The sequence below is a fragment of the Ammodytes marinus genome (genome assembly GCF_949987685.1).
Source record: "Ammodytes marinus genome assembly, chromosome: 8".
Taxonomy (NCBI): Eukaryota; Metazoa; Chordata; class Actinopteri; order Uranoscopiformes; family Ammodytidae; genus Ammodytes; species Ammodytes marinus.
In genome coordinates this window covers 13,990,231-14,013,304 of record NC_137212.1, presented here as the reverse complement: position 1 = coordinate 14,013,304, position 23,074 = coordinate 13,990,231, and the positions used below count along the sequence as shown (strand labels likewise).

Genomic DNA, 23,074 nt, shown 5'->3' with positions numbered 1-23,074 from the left:
GAGAGGCGGAGAGATGGAGAGATGGAGAGGTGGCGCTCAGGGTGGGGCGTTTGGGTGAGGGTGAGGGTGAGATTGGCCGCTAGAGGCAGTAGAGTAACCCTCTCTCTCCCTCTGTTTCTCTTTCTCCCTCCTCCCTCCCTCCCCAATGTAGGGTATCCCAGCCCTTGCTTGATCGCTGTGTGCCAGACTATACCACTTTCACCACTGTGGGGGACTGGCTGGACGCCATCAAGATGAGCCGCTACCGTGACAACTTCATCAACGCCGGATTCGCTTCCTTCGACCTGGTGGCCCAGATGACAGCAGAGTAAGTGGAGAGAGAGAGAGAGAGAGAGAGAGAGTAGATGCAGCTAATCAGGCCTAAAGTGATTGACTGGGCCGAGTTTGAGAGTCAAATTAGTGTTGTACAGATTGACCTTCAGGAAATAAAAATAGTCGCAATGCTAAATTAAGCACGTTAAGATGTGGAAAAGGGGATAGGAGAACGCTCAGACATCAAATGAATAGCACAAAGGATAAAAAGAAAAACACATTATTATACCATATTGTTGCATGTAGTAGACACCTCAAATATACATTTGTTTTAAATCACACCTTTTTCTTTTCATTTCTTCATGCAGACAGAAATAACAGCACACAGTTTTAGAAAGGAAAATATGACACTGACTGGCAACACAACAGGTGACATAAGAGTGATATTATACAGGAGTGCAAAATAAGAAAAATAAAATAGAAGCTCATCTATGATGTCCTGTAATTCGGCACGTAAGGTACCAATCAGGATAGGTTTGCTGTAGTATGGGAAGGATTATGTAATCGGGAAGGGACTAGTATCAATCGGCTGCTTCAGAAGCCCACAAATGTAAGAACGGATATAAAATCTACAAACATACAGTACAATTGAATAGCTGTTTTATTTATACAAATTTCTAGCAAGCACTATAACGGCTTCCTTAACTCCAATCTCCAGTTGACCTTGATGACTCATCCACCTTCGGCCGTGTTTACAAACAGGAAATTATGTAATGGAAATCATGGAAATTGGAGGCCATTGATGACCAAATAAATGAATTAGGAGTATAATGATAAATCAATTATCCTCATTAGCTGCATAATAGGCAATAGAGGTGGGGGTAATTTGTTTCAATTTAGCCAGGCTGACAGGTGTGGTGTGGTGTGGCTCTCTGTTGCCCTTAATGGCCAGTAATTCCTCTAATGGTGCCCATTTATTATCATTTCATCCTCCATCGCGGCACTGATGGGGATGGCAAAATATGAAAAAACAAAAAAACAAAACCCATTTATTTGTGTGAAATTGCAGTGATGCACCCTTATTTGGCCTTGGAGAGGATTGATGTGCAGTGTGGATTTGTGTGTGGACATGCCCAATCTGTATGTGTGTGTATGTGTGGGTTTAGTCGCACACTTTTGTACTACAATGGATGGGCCCATAAAGTCATTGAGACAAGCAGAGTGTATGGTGTCTGTGTGTAATATTAGATTATCCACTATTTGTGTGTGTGACTGAACGTTGAGGACGCAGACTCTGGCAAAGCCCCAACAGTCAGCTAATCGCTGCCCCAGACGCCGCCCGCTCTCTCTGCTATCGACTGGGGAAATCAAACAAGCGAGCGGAAAAGAGAGGTTCTCCTGATATTATTGTACAGTGTTAAACCAACATGGCCATGCTGATTAGATTATGCTGTGTGACTAATGACTGCCAAGCAGGTGCACTCTCCCAGGGCTTTTTAAGGATGTAGTAATGTCAACTGCATGTCAACATTTTCAAAAAAGAGGTGACGGTCCATTCTTGTTTTCTGTTGCCTTTTTGTTGTTGTTGATATTTTGAAGCACTGAGGAACATTCTTAGTGTGAATGACTAGGCTCCTAACTGTGAAATCCATAGTATGTTACACCTACACCTGTTTTTATAGCTAAGTGCCGGGCTGATTCGGACTATGTGAAGTCGTCCAGCTGCCAAACAGTAGCTGAGTTTGCTCTTTAATCATTAACTATCACATTATGGCCCTTTGACTCCCCTCCTCTTGCCCACCTGCCGGGCAACACAGGTATATTGCATTAAGACCAATATCCACCATAACTGGTTGAGTGTCCCCATTTTGTTTACATAGCCTCGGTCAGCCATTTCATGAGTAATAGCCTGTTCCCACCTGGTGGAGAGTGTGTTTACCTATCGGTGCAAAGTGAAATTTGCACTTCTACTTTGGACATGTGATGTTTGTCCACTTTTATTTTTTTTCCATGACTGAGCCACCTGTTCTTATGTTTTCTCTTTGCCTTCTTCTCATTCCACAGGGACTTGCTGCGGATAGGGGTAACGTTGGCAGGCCATCAGAAGAAGATTCTTGGTAGCATTCAGGACATGAGACTACAGATGAACCAAACACTTCCTGTCCAGGTGTGAGCGACAGGACACAGATCGATGCAGTCCAAGGACAGCCAGACAGGGAAAAAAGAGCGGGGGGGGGGGGTTGTGGACTGTGCCAGAGAGAGCCATTGGAAAACCCTAGCTGCCTGACCCATCTCTGCCAATTAGACGCTACGAAACTGGCTTGCAGTGCCTCTGACAATTTTTCTCTCTCCTTTTTTTCCTTACCACTTCCACTTCCTGTTCCTGCTTTTTCGTATACTTCATTGTTTCTTTTTCCATCCAATCAAAATGAGTGTGTTTTTGAAAGAAGAAGAAGGAGAGTAAACCCCCTTATATCCCACACCAGGCTTCACCAGCTCAGATGTGGGTTGTCGTTTGCATGCATGTGTGTTTTAATGAGGTTGGCCTTAGCCCTGCAACTGAAACGTCACACTCTGACCCTCATGCAAGAGTCCCTCCCCTTAACCTCTCAACCCAGCTTTGATGGACTTGATAGCTACTAAAGAATGAACACCAAAAACACAAACAGAGTGTATGGACCCACGGGAGATAGAGGACAACTCTTTTCCCTGATAGACCTTGTTTCACTGTGCACATGTGTGTCATTCTCCATCTTCATATTGAAGGTGCGATATCTAAAAGGGCACTTGCTGGAGAAGAGTGAGGTGGTGGAAGAGGAAAAAATTATGGGCTGAGGTCAAAGGTCAAGAGGATGACAGAGCTCCAAAAGGTCAAAGGAAGGCAGTCACATTTATGGACACTTGTATTGGCTGCTGACTCCTCAATAGGTCACCAGGCGACCTCTTCACCCACCTGGAAGGACTCAGGATAGTTCCACAGCTTAGGATCAACTGCTCATCAACAAAACAATTTTGTGTTTGTTTTGTCCACAAACTTATTTTTCCCCCCTTTTTTGGCTTTTCTTACACATTTTTGGGAGATTTGTGATTTCAAAATGGCCGGTCAAACCTAAGTACCCCCACTGGACACTTAATGTGATTACGGGGAGACAAGGACTGTGGCAACACTATAGAAAGACCACTTGGCCTTTTGTGTGCGTTTTTGTATGTGTGTGTGTGTGTGTGTGCGCATGTGTGTGTGTATGTGTGATTAAGTGTGCTTGGGTGTGCGGGTGTGTCAAGTTGCACACAAGTATACTGTACAATACAGCTTCCGCTATTTGCCACCGTGGAGAATTAACGCATGAACTGAACCGTGACATGGAGCAAATATATCTGAAACACTTACGCTATATTCTGTGGACAACTGTTAAACATTCTTTTTTATTGATTCCAAAAAAATGAACTTAGGACATCCATATACATATATATATATATAATTTGATATATATATATGCATCATGCAGAAACTGAGAGAATCCATGATGGACACCTTTCTTTCTACTTACTATTATCTGGATTTAGAAATAATCAAAATTCTTGTTTTAATTTCTTGACATCCTGCCTTATGTATTTATTTGTACCTTGCCCGCTAACCCCCACCCCACGCTCCCCCACCAACACCCGGATGGACTGTAGGCCATTTGGGAAAGTGGACTGAGAACAATCAGAAGGAAGAGAAACTCCAAGAGGATTCACCTAATGAATTCATGATTATTAAACAAAAGAAATTGCATATAAATTGGATATTGTATTTTTGTTGATGTTCTAAACAGCCTGTACACGTTTTATAACAAAAATATGATAAATAGCAAAAGAAAAATTGGTGTTTTGACAAAATGGAAGTGCTGCTGTGAAATGTCCAAGTGAAATAAACAGGAAGCAAAGGAAGGAGAGAAAGAGGGGAAAGTCAGGAGGCAGAGAGGAAGATTTGAACAACGCCAGTTGTTACACTACTGGTAATACAATGTTGGCCTTTTGCTCTCTGTCCATTGTTGTGGAAGTGTACGTGTAAAAGTGTGTTCAAGTTTGTGTGTGCCACCAGAACTGGATATATAGCTTTCCCATGCCACTCTCAGTCACAACATAAAGAGCATTTGTGAAGCACTGAACTGTTACTAATTGTCTTCCAGGTACATTGTTTTCACCTCCAAACCTCCTGCTAATCACTCAAATGCATCTCTGCAGTTTACCTGTTTTAATTTTACCTATATATTGACTATCACCTCAAACAGTGGACCCCTCCCTCCACCCAACCCATTTTCTGTTGGACTGTTAAGGGGGTAAAAATAATATAGTGATGATGCAGCCTACCTGCCAAACATTTAAGTGTCTCGGGAGGTGGAGCTCCATCACTAGAACTGCAGTTTGCCCTCCCTTCTACAGGACCCTCATCAGATAATCCAGAGCTGTCAGAGGAGAAACCTATAGGCCTTTGTCTGTTAGGTCGATTAATGCTGCAGCCAATCTGGCTTTGAGGGGGGAGGGGGGGGGGGTGGATATGATCACGTAGCGAGCACACAGACATACGGCGGTCTGACCTATCATTATCTCTCTTCATTTCCTGTCTGGCCTGCAATCATCCTGTCTCAGCACGGGCTGCCGCATGATTAGTACAGTGCAGGATCAACAGCCCTGGCACGCAGTCAGCCAAAATCTGCAGACCCCCTCATCCTAAATGATAGCAGCTGCATCACAGAGGCCATACTATTTGCATTTTCTCACAGAGGGGTGTTTGAAGGTAGTGAATTAAGGGATGTGGGCCGCATCACCGGTGTGATCATTTCTTCCAGCAAGTCTCCATATTATTTGGGTTGGAGCTGATCAATGCAATATGTGAATAGTATTAGTTAGGTGTGTAATGATAGCGTGATGTTAGTGGCCATGCAGTGTGGTCGATTCCATATTACATTTTGGAAGCCCTTTCTTGAGTCCCCTTCGAATGTCACGGACGATATTATGCAAAGCAACAACGTGTTTCCCGTTTCATATTGTTTCATCTTAGTCCACATGCAGATGTTTTCACTTCAACTCGTAAGCTCTGTAAAAGGGCCTACTAACCTGTAACAGTTGTATTACACAATCAAGTATTAATTTAACTGTTGCATACTCCAACAGGAAATAAGTCTCACATCCTTATATATTTTTTTTCATCAAAGTGTCTGTTCAGATTTCCTAACGGTGGAGGCAAATCAGAAGCGCCGGTATCGTCAGCATTGTTATCACAATGAGAAAGTGTTGAAAGTGCCTGTTAGATGAGCAAAGCTTTTTACTAATAGCATAGTGCTGACTATTTGTATTTCTCTCCAAATAATCAAACATTTAGACTGGAAACAAAAATGACAGACTACATTTGGAAATGACAGAAGAGCAGAATTAATGCAATCAGAAGCTCACGTTTACCCAAATTCTCCCAGGAATACACAATGTTCCTTCATTGTTCTGCACTGAACCCAATCACTCAGTCAGCTAAGCCCCACTGCTACAAGGTTGCATCCAACACCAAAACAAAAAGACACAGTTGTTGATGAGCATAAAGATAGCGAAAGGGGGAAGGCAAACGGGGGCTAAACACAATCACATGGCAGACATGACCACTCATGAAAAATGGCAGTGCCGTGGAGCTTGCATGAACTATTGATGAGCTGCACATGTTGCACTGGGGTCTGGAGTTGTGCTCACCAAAGTCAACCAGCCGTGAGTGATGAGCTCAACTGGCACTGTTGCACATCTTACAATGATTAAACTGCCACCACATCAACTGCAAACAATTAATCTTAAAGTGGATTTTTTTTTTCACTCATTCATTCAGGATTGTTTAATATACAACATTCACAGAAGGGGGGAAGAAACTCACTCTGGTATTTTTTTTTTGTTCATCCTTCTGACAGCAACGTTGATGAAATTAAGATGGACTGTTACGTTTTTGTGTGTGTGTTTGTGAGAGAGAGAATGTGTGTGTGTGTGTGTGTGAAATATAAGGATTGCCGTTTTATACAGAAACACTCTGAACAGCAGAGTTAAGGCTTTGTCAGATGTGGTTATCTCTATGTGTGCCAATAGGATTCAAACTATCCCAACATTCCTTCCACCTTTCTTTCCTTATTTGACATCTTCTAAGGATCATCAGAAACACATACCCGCCGTCCCCATAACCCCTTTCATGACATTTTTAAATTGATTTTCTTCAGTTATCTGTTTTAGATAAATATGTACAGTACTGTCTTTTCTTCTGTCTTCTAACAAGCTCACTCCACATCTGTTGTTTGGTCACTTTTGAAAACCCCCTCTTCATATAAGGAAGTGATATGTTTCCCAGGGTACTGTACATGTATAAGGAACTGGGAGGGGAGGGGGGATGGAATAAGGCTGAGAAATGCAATTGTTAATTCCTCTTTGAAAAGCATTAAGATGTATTTAATGGTGCAGACATACACAACAAATTACTAAAAAAAAATGATGATGCATTCTTGTAGAAATATTTTTAAAAGACCCTTTTGCAATTAAATTATTTAAGAAATGTGACCTGATCTCGGACTGAGTCTTTATGTTGTGTTTTGAATCGAACACTTCATCCATGTGGATAAGGTATACCATGCCAACACATAAGCACACACACACACACACATAAGCACACACACACACACACACACACACACACACACACACACACACACACAAACGCATGCACACAGGCACACACACACACACACACACACACACACACACACACACACACACACACACACACACACACACTCACACACACACACACTCACACCACACATGTTCTGTAGTCAAGTAATTGCCCAAGAGAAACACATTCAATTTCACTGCTTATCATTTATGGCCATCTCTTGCTCTAATAATCATCACCCGAACGTCATGCAGCTTTTCACCAGTTATCACAATAACTACTTGCTGATAAAGTGGCACCAAAGCCCTAGTTCTTACCTATCTGCTTCAGATTAACATACCACACTCTACAGATTTAACTCAAGCATATTTCTGTTGGTGTCTGGTTGTGCGTGTAAACAAGAATTGTTCATTATTCTTTCAACACTTTCTGATATGCTGTTTGTGTTCTCTTGCCTGGGAAAAGCCTGAGGACGTTTGGAGTGTCTGTGAAATAAAGAATTTACATCGCTGTCTTTCATCTTTATAGTACAGGCATCCTCGAGAGAAGTTGCACAGAGTTGATCTATATCTAAAGTTCTTTGAGCCGTTCCCTTCCCATTATTGAAGTTGTTAATAAAAAGACCACTATCCTAAAGTAGTTTGCCAAATTCATCTTTGAAAGTTAAATCGCTATCCGTCAAGAGGAATACCAAAACGCAGTGGCGTCATTCTTCCAAATCAGTATTTCTCAAAAGTTATACCATCGCAATTGTTTTGATTTTGCTGCCATATCTTGCAACGTTTGCAAGCCACACTGTCACAACGAAAGCAAAAAGTTCACAATCAACAGTAATAAATAAATACCATGAAAACATGAAAAGCTCCACATATTGTTTTTCAAGCCCACTAATTTATATGAGCTCCACTCATCTCTGCAGGCACCCAGCCAACAGTCTTGTTTTCCCATGCAGCGAAAAAGGGGAGAGATGCTCAGATCATAGATTCTACCTCATCCAGCCCTCGCCTTGTCCCCTGGCTCCCCTCTTCTCCCTTTCCCTGTCCAATTAAGTCCAGAGCATTGCATCGGGTGGTCTCGGTGGCTGGGTTCAGCAGATATTTCTGAAACACTCTCCCCCCTATAGATGCAACAGTTTCAACAGAGGATTATGTGAGATTGTTGTGTTGCAGCCAGCAGAATAAATTCCATCTCATTCTCTTATTAGACACTGGGCTCACATGTTTGTGAAGGTCCAGCAGCATTTATAAGATATGAAACCTGTGTGTTCTTCTTTCTTTTCTTTTCACTTTGACACGTAGAAACCCCATTTGGAAGAACAGAAAAGGAACCTTTATTACTACAGTATGTGTATCCCGAGACAGATTGGGGACCCTATCATAGGTATTAAGTTGTTTTGGACCAATGCCAAGATGAGCTGGAGCGCTGTATGCTGTTGACATAGTGTCGCACATCTCTTTTAGTTAGGGACTATTGATTGTATGCAGGCCTATTTCATCAAAATATGTCATATAATGCGAGGGGAGAATTATTGACATGTCTATAAAAAATACATTTATTATCCCTACTCGGTCACTGAGGCGAAATTAGCATACATATTGCAAGACATAAACTTGTCTTAGCTACATGTCGGTCAGGGCGAGGATCAATGCAAAACATGATCATACAGCAATAGAAACAATAAAGAAATCCGCTCACTTATAACTCTATCCTCAGCCTCTTTTCCAAAGCCAAGCTCTGTCTCCCTTTATTCTCTCTTATTCCCTTAAGACCATCCCTCCGCCTTACGAGCTCCACACTCACATCCCACACCAGTTCTCTGTCTGCTTTCTCATCCTCACCCATCTTCTCTGCCCTAATCCTTCTCTTTCACTTCAGCTTGGCACAGCTAATTGGTCACGTCTGTACTGTGACATAGGGACCTGGCATAATTGCTGGACAAATAGTGAGGTGCTTAGCTTCGGACCTGTCTCCGCTTAGCTGTATACAGACACCAGCGGAATGGAAAGCCTAATTACCAGGCCAACACTGCAACTTGCTAATTGGCAAATACTTCCAACAAAGAAATATGTGTGTGTGTGTGTGTGTGTGTGTGTGTGTGTGTGTGTGTGTGTGTGTGTGTGTGTGTGTGTGTGTGTGTGTTTGTTTGTCTGCACCTTTGTTTCCTTCCATTATTTAACGGTCCTGTGAGACTCAACACAAAAAAACATACAAAAGATTAATAAGCGATATACATGGTAAAAGTCATCACAAATTTGTCCACTAGAGTTTGAAAATGTGTCTTTAATTTCTTTAAATTTCCTTAAAGTGTCAGTTTCAGTGTGTCATACATCAGATTTCTCATGGCTGTTGTATTATTTACCACACGTCACAACAATGCATTTGATTAGCTTAGCTCAATCTAGACTTTTTTTTTCTTATTTTATACCAGTTCAAGATCCCTATACTATATGTTAAACACATGCACTCACATATAGACCAGTTTGAACCAATTTTTACCTCCCACATTTCTGGCACATTACATTCATTTTTTTCTATTGATTTAAAATCAGTTAATTAAAAAAACTTTCCTAACATACTACAACTGGTATGAGGCATTTTTTCGGAATTAGTCACATGTCAAATCCTTCTGTGCAGAACAGAATGCACACTAAGTAGATAAATAGTATGTGATTTTCACTTTGTTGAATGCTCCCAAAATCTGTAGACGATCGCTTCCATTTGGAAGGAACATCACAAAGGATTATCTTTATTTACTAGTAAAAAAAAAAATTAAATATTTGACCACCAGCTCACATCACCCCCTTCCCCAAAAAGGGGACCCCCCTTTTCTGCCCCAGAACAAGCATCCTATTGTTTGGTGTTCGGGTGCAGCTGCATGCGTGGTTCATTCTGTCTGATGAGCTGGGCATGTCTAGCAGGGATACAATATTGGACTGGACTGCACCCAGGGACTGTGGAGTGACCTGGAGTTCACGGTCTGAGATGGACAGTTGGTGGGAATCTATCACGTGTGAGGTATGGCGGCCTTCAGGTGCGCCGAAGGCCAACCAACAAGGACATCAAAATGCTGCTGTGGGAAGATAAGGTGTCCACATGCCTGCAGTTATCAAGATAGAGCTTTAATTGACTGTAAACAGAACGTAAAAGCAGTACCATGATGCAATCACATGGTCTAGCATGAAACCGCACTGACGTGGGTCCGCTACACATGGGGATAGGGCTCAGACAGCAATGTATGTATTGCTTGGTGAGATAATGATTTCACTTTCTTCCAGCCCCCCTACCGAGCTCATGACCTCAGTTCAGCAGACAGCAAGCTTGTTTATGGGTTTCATTGAGGGTTTTATGCATGGCAGTGTCAGGCATGGTAACAGAAAACCAGTGCTGTGTCATAATGCTAGCAAAAACATAAATTCTCTTTTTTTACAGAAATATGAATCATTACCATTTTTTTTTATATTCAAATATTACAATTGGTGGGTTTTAGACTGCATGCTCAATCATGGCTGTCAACTTAATATTTTAATCAGCTAATTGACTTGCCTGCAACAATGTTGAGTTGACTGCATGTTGTGTCTGAACCAGTTGTCAGAGAAAAACTGAATTGTGCTGAATGTATGTTTTAAAATATACAATAATCATTCTCCGTTCAGCTGATGTTAATTATGAAATAATTTCCCAACAAGCATCTGCTCGCCACTATGTATTTGATGTGAATAATCCAGCTTCACCATTGATAATCTCACGTGCCAACTAAAGATTATAAATAGATTGTGCGTATGAGAGACGGTCATGATGACATTGCCAAGTCGAGGTCATTGTTTCTTCTCCGTTGGTGTCATGGGTAGGCGTGGAGGGAAGAGCCTTGTTCTCGTTTGACATCTCATTAACTGCTTGTCGATATTTATCAGTCTTAATCAGAGCCGTGGCAGGTCTGGCATGATTACTTCCTGGGTGTGAAAGCAATCACACCTCGTCCTCCCCTCCGTCCTTGCTTTAAGGAGGGAGAAAAATTGTCTGGCATGTTTGAGGAAGTTTGAGAGGGATGCGTAAAAAAAGGAGATGGAATTGAAAAGAGCACATTCCCAGCGTCTGCCTTATCTCTCCTATATTGCAAACATACTGCGCAAGATAAAATATATCATATCAGCAACCAAGCTTGGCAATAATGACAGACTATTTGTTTTCATGACAATTCGGTGAAGGGCTGATTTATTCCCTGCATTAAAAAAAAAGAGAGAAAAAAGATTTTACATCTCAGAAATACAACACATTACCTGGGTACGGGAATTTTTCAATTATTTGGGGAATGGAATGGATATGGGATTATTGCCACACCAATTTTCTCCTATTCAAACACGTACATTTTGACTGAAAACATATCGACATATTATTTAAGAAGGGATTTCCAAAATGATTACTGGCATTAGTTCTACAAAAAAATTGTAGAAATTATAAATAGCTGATTTTGAATATTTTAGACTAAATAAGATTAGTACTATCTGTTAATGGGTACTGTGGGTACTAGGTTAGAAAACAAGTGTAGGGTAAAACTCCCACCAATAAAAACAATTTTAATATGGATTACTTATCATATCAAGATCAAAATGGAACATTTTAATTAAATTTAAAACTAAAGATTTACCCCTGCTAATCACAATATTTCCTATTAGATTGTGTGTATTAAGGCATGTCCTCCTGCTGGCCACCAAACAATCCAATTCACTATATCTCCTATAGAGAGTTAGATTGTTTCTTGTGCATTCTATGAGAATGACTATCGGAAAAGCTTTGATCACATTACACCTCAACACAGTATATAGCAGCAAATGTTGTCATCATGCAATCACCAGGAGGGGAATATACCATGTCATCAACACAAAAGAGACAGCACGGAATGTTGTTAAAGTGGAGGGCACAATACAAACCAACAGGAGGTGAAAGAAAGACAGATGAAGAAAAAATATTTTAGCGGCTGAAAAACCCCAACTCATATGTGTGGTGTGTTTATTTCAATTGTTAACAACGCGGTACAAATTGACGTTTTATTTTTCTGGAAACAAAATCAAACCGAAGTCTGACAAACTCACGCCAATTTAGGACTCTAAAAATCTATGTCGTTCATGTCTACCATCAGGTGTCCAGTCTTCTTGACCTCACTGAGGACCTCTAACGAGGCCAAAGTGAAGCAGTCTAATGTCAGGTGGCAGGCAGACAAAGATGAGGCAACGGGGGGTGTTGGATAATGCGCTAACATTCTTGTTAGCTGCGCAGCTGTGTCGGCTCGAAGGCCAGTGAGGTGTATTTTGTGTCAAACAAAATGTCAACTCATTACGAACTCAGCCTCACCTCGCAGCATTGCCAGTGACCTATAAACCGCGCGAGTCGTCCAGAGTTGTCATGAAACAAAGACAGAGGGTAAGGAAAACGCAGCGGGAAAGCATTTTCTGTCTCGTGAGAAAAGGAACATTTTGAAAAGTGGGATGGTGTCTGATTTCACAGATTATTCATCACATTATGTTTCTTGTTTTTTAAAATTTCCATTTCTGTTTGTTCGTTCGCTGCGACGCTTGTCCAATCGCGTCGCTGGACTCAGTCTGTGCACCAGTAGCGGCCACTCAGTCTCAGCAAAGGATTCTGATTGGACAAATGTAACCGATATCTGACCCCGCCCGTGGCCAAACACCCGCATCATGGCGAACAAGGTCATACAGAGGCCAGATCGTGATGCATCTTGGGTAAAATTTGTCCCCTTTTTCCAAGTAGGCGGAGGGCAGTTGTGAAAGCATGAATGTAGGACAGCTGGAAAACAGAGAAGCCATCATGCTGTTAAACTAGACCCAGATTTGAATAAACTAATCAGACATTCACGCTTTAGGGATAGTTGTTGCCGTCATGCAACACCAGCGAGCGCTGTATTTAATTGCTGTATTGAGACAAACCCAAACACAGAGTGCTCTCATATCGCTCAGTAATGATTTGCATCAAGCCTAATTTAGCAGAGTGTGCGATCAGAGTGTAAATAGTGTCCAACAAAGGACAATAAAGGCTTTTGGTAGAGGCATAGTTAGCGCTGGCAATTACTTCTCATTACATCCAAGATCGTTAGAGCCGTAATATTAAACACATGGAAAATGTGAAATAAAAACAATGCTTTTTGCTTCATAGGCTACCCATAAACACAGCTTCTATAATGAAATTAAAATTGCTTATTATAATGTAAATACATTTTTTAAAACAATATTACCTAGTTCTATGTTGCAAGTGTTGATCAAAGAGGAAGGCAACATTAGATTTTAAGGGCAAATTGCTTTAAGAGAGTGCATTTTAACAGCAGGTGATGTCCTGTTTGTTCGGTTGTTCTCTTCTACTCTTAATCCTATTGTCCATAATCCTATTGGTGGTTAAAGTACAGTTTAGTGGTGTGGATTTAAAGAGATAGATGGAATGACTAAGCCAATGTTTTATAACAATCTGACTTGGTATCATAGTAAATAAGACATTATATGAAATTGAGGTTTAAGTTGTATAAATGTTGACAAAATCTGCTCTCATCTCAAGTGTTTTTGTTGAACTACACAAATTGTAATTTTTGCATCCTTAAGATCCTTGCACCTGTACCACACACATGACCTCTGTGTGTGTATGTGTGTGTATATGACTTACACTGTGTGTGGTCATACCTCTGGCTGTTCGTGTTTACTTTTGCATGTTCATACTCAGCTGCAAAAGTGTGCGTGTCTTCAGAAGAGCCGGTTTAGCTGTGTTGACATATGAACACCATCCCTCCCTGACGAGAGCATAAAAAAGGATTAGCGGCAGGTTTAGAAAAAAATCTAGACATGCTTGACAACAACAATACAAGCACACCTCCTACCACACATGCTCCAGTGGTCCCGTTCGATGTGATAAAAACCGTCACGTAGACTGAGAGGCATGGCAGACCGTTGGAAGACATGCACAGGCAAGGCATAATCCAATATCTATCATTTGTCTGTGAACACTATGTACCACTGAGCTGTAGAAGGCAGTACCTGCACCTTACAAAATGGGGTTTTTCAATTCCATTTATTTCCATAGAAAGCATGTGGGAAGGGTTCACATCTTTATATTTTTTCACTCAGTTAAGTCTAAGTGTTATCTTTGGCTGTAACATAGATGCAAAGTTGCATATTGAAAAACAATAATACATTATTTGCTTCTGGCTTTTTACACAGATGTTTTCATTGCTTTTAAAGGTGCAGTGTGTAATATGACATCATCAAGAAAGTTCTACAAAGTTCTAGAATGCAACACTCCCTGGGTAACCCCAACCCTTTCGAATAATAACAGAAGCTACAGTGGCCTTCAAGGACAAGAACAATTCTAAATGTTAAACAATGCACCTGATGACATTCCAACTATGACACTTTCAAGATGGCGGCACTAGGCCTTGGTCCAAAATATGCAGAAATATGGACATATGTGAGACCCTTTCTAAGGGAAAAAAATAATTAAAACATTTTTTTTCAGCTATTATGAACTAAATTAAATGTACTTATGGATATTATAATTACTTTCTACAAAATCTGCTAGGAAATAAAACCCAAAATTCTACACACTGCAGGTTTAATCTTCTAAATCTATTACTGAATCTTATACCCTCACATATTTCCTAAGAGCTGACTCGTGTGCATTATTTGTGTGCCACTAGCTGCTAAATTATAGCACTTAGAGGGTCACGTCTCCTTGCTCAAGGGCAGAAAAATAGAAATTACGGGGGAGTTGGAGGGGCTTACAGACTTCTCGCACACCTTTCTGTTTAGACATACCAAATCGGTTTGAACCACTGACCCTCGGGTCAAAAGCTTAATTCTCTCACTGTTAACTTGCCGCTGTGTGTAGTTGAGAAATGTGACCGTGGTTACTGGCTCAGTAAATTTTTCCTTAGGATACACACCTTACTGGACTGGTGATTATTGCCAGACTTTATTGCCCTTGCAGCACTGTTTGTGTGTGCATGTGAGCATGAATGCTCACATGCACACACAAACAGTGCTGCCAGAGGTGCAGCCTTCTCACCTTGAACAAACACATACTGATGTTTCTCCCAAAGGACTGAGAAGGGGAATCAAATCTATTCCATGATAGTGGAGAACGGGTGATTACCGTAGTACGTCTCGGCATAGGTTGTGGCATTTAGAAAAATTAAAGACACACACACACACACACACACACACACACACACACACACACACACACACACACACACACAGCTATGCAAGGAATGCTAATTTCTCAATACTCACCACTTTAAGCACCTCCTCTTTGATCACCCAAGCCTCTGGCCCGCTCCCTCGTCTGCTGCTTTCGTTTTAATCCTGATCACCATCTGCCCCCTGCTCCGAGGGTCAAAGAGCGGTCATGTTTGCTAAAATGGAGTTCAGCTGAGAAATTATGATGCAGTGTGGTTTATATTACAAAGCCATTCATCCGCGGGCCATGGTGTTCTTCATCAACAGACTCTTTATACCAGTGTCCTCCTCCACTCTCCTCCCAGCAGACACACACTCTTGGCTGGGTCAATTAAGTGTTCATCAGAATCAGAAATACTCAATTGATTGCATGTTATCAATGTAGCCTAGGAAACACACTGCACTGTCTGTCTCGTGTAAAGTTTCTCTCTTTCCACCATTTCAATGTAATGTGAAAGCACACTCACCTGAATGCTCCCTACATTTTCTTTTATGTTATCTACTGTACATGTGCCCAATAACTTAACGTAGTTTGTATATTTTCTGTACCGACAGGCATATACTGTTGAGCTCTGTTCTGTAATGTAAGAAGCTTTGCTGATAACTTAGACGTGCACGGCCCAGAAGTGAGGAGACTGCCAACCGTGATGAATAGCTTTCAATCAGGCCACACAATGGGTTCACACACCTCTTGGAAGGGGTTTAGTCAAATAATTGCTGTTCAGAAGAAAGGCTATTATGATTACTTTGTAGGAAAGGCATTACAATCTGATGGGGTTCATCAGCGGTAACCGTAAAAACACATTTAACCTTGTATGAGACAGAATGTATTTTTAAATGTTATTAAGATCATTTGTATTCACATTGAAAGTTGATCTGAAATTGTGCGAGGTTTGAAAGTTGTTGAGGTTAGCGAGTAGGGGAGAACGGGGTAATTTGTCACATGGGTTGGATGTCACATTCGTTATATCTCGCCACCAGAGCGCGCTAGCTCTGAAATGTTGATATAAAAAAGGTCCAGAATTGGGATCAGAGGTCACATACATAGACTTCCTTGGAGGAAGACAGCTGCATTTCAGGTGAGAGGATGTTTTGTGTGTTTCATGTCAAATTCAAAATATTTTGCTTCTCAGTATTTTTCTTCTAGGCTTTTACACAATGGGTTTATAACAAAACACTTGTTACCCTCAGAAAGTGTGAAGGGTAAACTATAGTTTAGATTGTGGTTAGCAAGCTAATTAGTTGTCAGATGGTTGTTGGCCTTGATGCTAGCAAGAAATTCAAGTTGGGGTTGGTCGTCAAATTTTTTGGGGGGTCGGTTGTCACATGTTATCTCAAGGCTGCAGCCAGAAAAGGAACCCAATAACGAAATAAATTGTCAAGCTGTATCCTCACTGACACCCCAGAGAAGGAAAGAATAGAGCAGGAAAAGGCAGCTAGCAAGCAAAAGAAAAAAGGGCAACAAAATCAAAACAACCCAGTGCATCCCAAACTAGACCAGCTGCCAAGGCTACAGAACGTTATGTAGGCCTATTTGTCAACTTCACGATGCAATTAAACATTCAAATTTGGTTCTGCCTCCTTGCCTTCTTTTTAAGATTTTTCCCATTAAGATAACATTGTGACAAACAACCCCATAGTGTGTGACAACCGACCCCTTGATGGGGTTGGTAGTCACAATGTGTCAGAGTGTCTTTGATGGTAAATTACTTCTTCATTACAATAAGTTGGAAAAAAAGAGAGACACACATTTCTAGCCAACACCTTAAGCTTCAATTTAATGTAGGAATGGCTATTGACAGATGTTTTGGTGATGAGCAATTCTCACTAGAGTAAAAAGTGTGCCTACTTACCCCGTTCTCCCCTACTTGCTGACTGTGGACTACGGAACATATGTCATCGATCTGTACAGTTTAATCAAGCTGAAGTGAAGTTATAGTTTGATTCATTTGTATTACAACATTATGTTATGTTATGTTATCCTTTCTTAAGTCATTTTTTAACCTTACTTTGATAAAGGAAAATAAACTACGACTATTATAAGATAAAATATATAAAATATGCATGAAATATGGTAAACATAGCCTCTCTCAATGACACTGATTTGTGATGATGAGTGATCTTCTGGATCTCTGGATAGTGCAGCACAAAAATACTGCAGAAATAATGACCACTATATTATAAGAATAAAAAAAGAGAAGGTTAAATTGTTTATTTACTCATAGATTTACTTCCTTGCGTGCTCTTGTGTCAACTGGATAAGTAAGAATACTTTGTTTCGCAGGGCTTGGTTTATGTTATCGTATGCAACTGATTGATTCGCTTAAATTAAATTGTCAGTTTATACATTTTATGACAAATACCCTTGTGACTGATATTTTAACAAGGCAATCTGGCAAAGACACACACACAAAACATAAACAAAAGCATCTGAAACCAAAAATAAATGATACCCTCCAGAATCAACAGTCAATCTCTCTCAGCCTTAGCTGTTGGTCTCTCCCGTGTAACAGCAAGTGAGCACAATTTAACCTCTCCCAAGCCAGTTAACCTGATAAGGACAGGTGTGCCAGCTGGCATGATGGGAGAGAAAGCAATCCCATTCCATCTCCGGTTAAAGCTCAAAGCGTGCCCAGCCATGCTGCACCATGTCAGCGTGCAGGGCAGGCATGCTTACTCCTGTCCTGAGGCAATCAGCCTGCTTTGGAGCAGAAGGATGGATCTACTTCCTCTCTGTGCCTCCAGACAGTAATCAACCTCACCGCAAAGCCATTAATAACAAGTTTTACAAGCATCCTGTAATAATTTTAGAGCTTGTGTTTTTTGTTAAAAAAGAGAAATATTTATAGGGGAGAACGTGGGAATCTGAGGCATCGGGTAATGTGAGCCACCCCCTGTATCTAGGCAACGGAAAACATTTGTGGTCATGTGAGACCTCATGGTGCTGTGGTAAGCATGTTCTTTTCACCAAAATAGGTATTTTGCATGTAAAAGTTAATTTTCTTGCTGTCAACTCAATCAACTGTTGTGCCAAAGCAAATGTATTCACGTAGAACAACTTCTATCATACGTGTTGATGAACTACCAACATATGAAACCATGTGATGCTGATAACTGAAGATTTGCCTGAAATGCTAAGAGAGGTAGTTTTTTCTCAAATTGTGGTGGTGGGGGAAAGTGAGCCAAATGCTGTGGGGGAAAGTGAGCCACTGTCTCACTTTTCACCGTGAGGCACAAGTTAAGTTTAGTCTTAAACATATTTTAATGTAATATTACATGACATATGTTTTATTTTAATGCCATACACATTGTGGAAAAGCCATCATGCCAAGGAAATACACCAGGAAGACGACCTGGGGCAACCACACGGAAAAAGCACCTTCTCATCTTTCCCTGTAACCTTCAGGGCTGGAATGTAGAGTAGGCCTAGTTGTAGAGTATGACAGGCTGATGTTATAATCCAGTTGGGTCTTCTCCTGTGTTCTGAGTCCCAGGCTGTTCTCGCTGGTTCTGATTTTCCTATGCTTTGACCCCCAGACACTAGCTGGCTCTAAGGGTCCTGTGTTCTGACCCTCAGACTGTGTTCTAATCTAACTGTTTCATTTGAATCTTATTAAAACCTTTTGAATTATAATATGTTGTATTTGATTTTGTTCAGAGTTACTTTCAAGTGTTTAGAAAATTTGCTTTGTTTAATTGACCAAACCCCATCATTCTTTTACTAGTCCGACATTAGTTCTGGAATGTGTGGCTAGCTTTCAGGATTCTTACTGCTACAATATGTGTTGTTATGGTAGTTTCAGAGTGGAAAAAGTAAGTGGATCAGTTTACCCCACAGCTGGGGTAAAGTGAGCCACATGACAACTTGTTTTAAAACAATCATATTTTCACTGCCCTTTGTCTTTAACAAATTCTGCTAATGCCAATTTCTAGGAAACATCCTGAATTAATGGGAAATGTGTAAATTTGAGTGATAAATCATTTTAGCTCGCTTAGAGGGGAGCAAATGTAAAAAGTGGCTCAGATTACCCCGTTCTCCCCTATATATATATATATATATATATATTTTTTTTTTTAAATAATAAGCATTATATAGTATATGTTAATATGCTGAAAACAGGTTGAGGGAAGAAAGCCAATCAGTAGGCTAGCATATTGCCCAAAGAAGAGAGTAAGGCTGTAGCAAAAGAGGCTGATGACATATTTCACGTCAATGTCGTCAGAAGACCAATGGTCAGGACAGCAAACCGGATCTGAAGCATTGGGCTGTCACTCTGCCAACCTGTGCATTCAAAGAGTACGCTGAATACTGCCCATACTGCGTTAGAAATGTTAATCCATTTCAATGGGCAATATAAATTAGTTATAGTCCTAGTTGTATAGTTAGCATGACCATCATTACAACACTACTTTGCATGATGCAGGCTAGCTTAAGGCTTTTAAGTTAGCACAGTGAACATATGAAGTTCAGCAGTCATTTCAGTATGAATACGGCAATAATCACATTGATACAATTACTACACATGTTTTTAGCACACACACACACACACACACACACACACACACACACACACACACACACACACACACACACACACACACACACACACACCATTAGTTACATGTTTGCATTACCTCCCATCCATAAAACCTACCGGTCCAAACTGCCAAACAGGCATGCTCTAGCATTGCCAAGCCTAGCCTTGCCTAAGCTAACAATACACATGTGAAGATTATATTGTACAACTTACATCATGTAAGGATTTTGTTTGCTATAACTACAAGAATTTACACCAATGTTAAATTAACTACTGTATGTGACCTGTTACCAGCTCAACCACAATGATACATATTTCAATGCTGTAGCTGAATTATATATGTCTTATATCATTAATATGGGCCAGCGGTCGGCCAGGCAAGGGCAGCGAAAGACGATAATGAGCATGTACTAATGGTCAGGGGACAGAGCAAACTTTATTTGTGCAGGGTGAGCAGCTTTCATGGGAATGAATGGGCCACCATGTTTAGAGCGCTCATCCAGTGTGTCTATCGATGTTGAAACTGGAGCAGGGTGAGGTGGAGACAGGTCGGACTTAAGTTGACATTGTTGGCCTGTCTGAACCAGTGGGGGAACACCACAAGGTCATAGCCAAACTTGGAGCATGGCGCCAGAGGTCAGGATGCCATTCAGCTCCCATGGGGTACAGGACATGGTGTGCCCTTGCACCCCAGGATGCTCTGTTCTATGGACATACAATTACCCAGACATGCCCCTTTTGAACTTAAGCCCTGTCTGCTCCAGACAACATATGATAGTAGTTACTGCTGTTGCCTCTGGAAAGCCACACAGGGTACAATGCAAATAAATCATGGCTAAGATTTGAAGATTGAAGATATTTTGATCCGAGTGTATCATACATTCTTCAATATGACACAATTAGAACATCATAGCCAAAAAGAAACATATATTTTGTCATTTCAGAAAATTAGAGTTACCTTTTTTTCTACTCACGTGTTAATTTCTGTATGTGTACACGTTCAGAGATGCTGATTTTGTTGTCCAAAACAAGTTCTTGGAGCCAACTTTATGTAACAAGTGATAGGTGTATGAGTGTGAGAGTTTGATGCTGGTCCCATTTCTTTGTGGCTTTTTTAAAATGCGATAAATAAATACAGTTTGAGATTAATTCTTAGGGATAAATCAATGATTGTATTATGGCAGCATAACAGCACATGATCTACAACGGTTGCCCCTTTGAAACTCAGTAGTACTAAAATACTGTACAACTCCATATTGTTTCATTTGCTACCCCTAAAAGACTGGTACATTATCCAAAGCCATTACCTGCCTCTTTCCAATTCAAGCTTACTTTGCCCCAAAGTGGAATAAAACGCGATTAATGATTTCAATTACTCTGACCCTGCTCGCCGTTTACAGTGCCTGGAGTCTAGGCGAGGGAGCTGTGCTGCATAAAAGCCGATGGTGAAGGACATTTACTAGGGGAATGATTCAGTGAGGGGACTGGCAGTTTGTGCTGGCTCATCAGTGGGGGAACAGAGCTTCTCTTTGTCCCGGAGCCTTCCTGTTCCTCAGCTTGGAGAACACATTGTAGATTGATGCTGCTGATGCTGCTCACCTGCCATTCTCTTGTAAAGGTCTCGTGGAAGGTATACCTGTGAAATGGCCGATTGGTCTGGTGAAATTTCAAAAACAAGAAGAATTTCTCAAAAATGTAAAAATGTATGTATGGCTCAAAAGGAAATATACATTTTAAATGTATATAAAATAGAAGTTGAGGCAAAATAAGGATGGGTCGATGGTCATGCATATTTCTCCTCAACAACGACTGCAATATTGTATTCAAATCAATGCAAAGTCAGTTTCAATTACAGACTGAAACCTGATCATTGATTATTCATTATTTAACCTTGTGTAGTCAAAATGTGACCCCAAGTCAATGGCTCATCAACATGATTTATTTCTGTTTCCTCATTCTGGAAGCTTGTGCAAATATAGAGCACTATTCCTTTTCTCACCATATATCTTTTGTTAAATGTATTTTAACCATGCTATACCATATGTATACATACTGTATGTTAATATGGGTGATAGGGAAACATGAGCATGTTGTGCCGAGTCAGCATTGTACAGTATAATGTATAATACATCAATTCCTTTTTCTCGAAATTTAAAACAAGAACAAAGTGAAACATGAAATACACTTGCCATGAAAAATGCAGTGATGTTGACAGGTTTCAGTGTAGTGAGTATTGAATTGGGTCCCAGGGGAAATTGAGTGGATCTATATTATATATATATTTAGTATTTTTGACAAATTGTAATATCAATTAATTCAAATCATGTTTCTTTATAAATGGTTATAATTATTGTTAAATTTGTGTAGGTTGAAAATGTATCTAGAAATTACACACACAGTCCCACATTATTTAATAACAATACTCTTTATTGGTTCTTTCTATTTTTGATTAAAAATGTATGTATATTTAATTAACATTATTGAGTTGTAGCCAGCCTTGTTTTGAACAAATCAGGATTACACACTATAATGTGATAACTGAAATGTAAAATAAATAAAATAATTAGTTACAGCAAAAGCTCTCTCTTTTTTCTCTAATTTTTCCAATACCGAGAGCAGAACTTAAAATAGGATCTGTCCATTGATGAGTTTATTGTATACTATAGGATTATAATGCTTCGGAGATGTTGCAAGCTAGCAACATCACCCCCCCCCCCCCACACACACACACACACCCCATCTGCTAGGCTTTAGGCCAGGAACAGGCTGAAGGCTTCAGATGAACTGATGCACACTCACTCTAAGGAGCCCATCCTCATCATCTTCTCATTTAAAGAAAAACAAAACAACTTTAATGACAAATACCTCAGGACACCTTGGATATTTAAGAGTGACCAGAAAGCAGCTGTGAAGGCTGACAGTAGGTTTTTCTTAATTACCTGAACTGAACTGCTTCTGACAAGAAAAAAAGACGGATTGTGATATCACAAGGATGATGATAACACAACATTAACTGCATTTAACAATATGAAACAACTAGATTCAAGAGAATTGATACAATTTAAGTGTTTGATCTCAGTTTGTACTTGAATTTATACATCTACATTAGCCAGTGCTAGGGGAGAAATCGCCCAGCAGGGTCATTTGGTGTTCCTGGTGTTCTTCCCTCTGCCTCAACATTGGATACCAGCATGTTGTGATCCAAAACCGAGAATCCATGCCTGTCATTCGGCAGGGTGTTAAGTATCAGTGGTGTTGAACAATTATTACGACAAGGAAAAAAAACACAGGTGTCTCTCTTCAAGCTGCACATCAAAGCGCTCTGGTGGCCTTTGAAGTCGTAGCGTGCCAATACCTGGGTGCGACAGATAGAC

General features: G+C 40.5%; 1 protein-coding gene across 4 annotated transcripts in view; it reads left to right on the top strand.

Moving 5' to 3' along the window:
* ephb3b (eph receptor B3b) overlaps positions 1 to 6,780 on the top strand; it is a 59,928-nt gene extending 53,148 nt beyond the window's left edge. For 2 of the 4 annotated variants that reach the window (XM_080032045.1, XM_080032044.1), the window contains exons 15-16: positions 152 to 307; positions 2,317 to 6,780. In XM_080032045.1, coding sequence (XP_079888171.1) covers positions 152 to 307; positions 2,317 to 2,425 — 265 coding nt within the window. In that variant the 3' untranslated portion in view covers positions 2,426 to 6,780. The remainder of the gene's footprint in view (positions 1 to 151; positions 308 to 2,316) is intronic. The other 2 variants (XM_080032047.1, XM_080032046.1) reach the window with 1 other exon arrangement.
* The last annotated feature ends 16,294 nt before the right edge of the window (positions 6,781 to 23,074 follow it).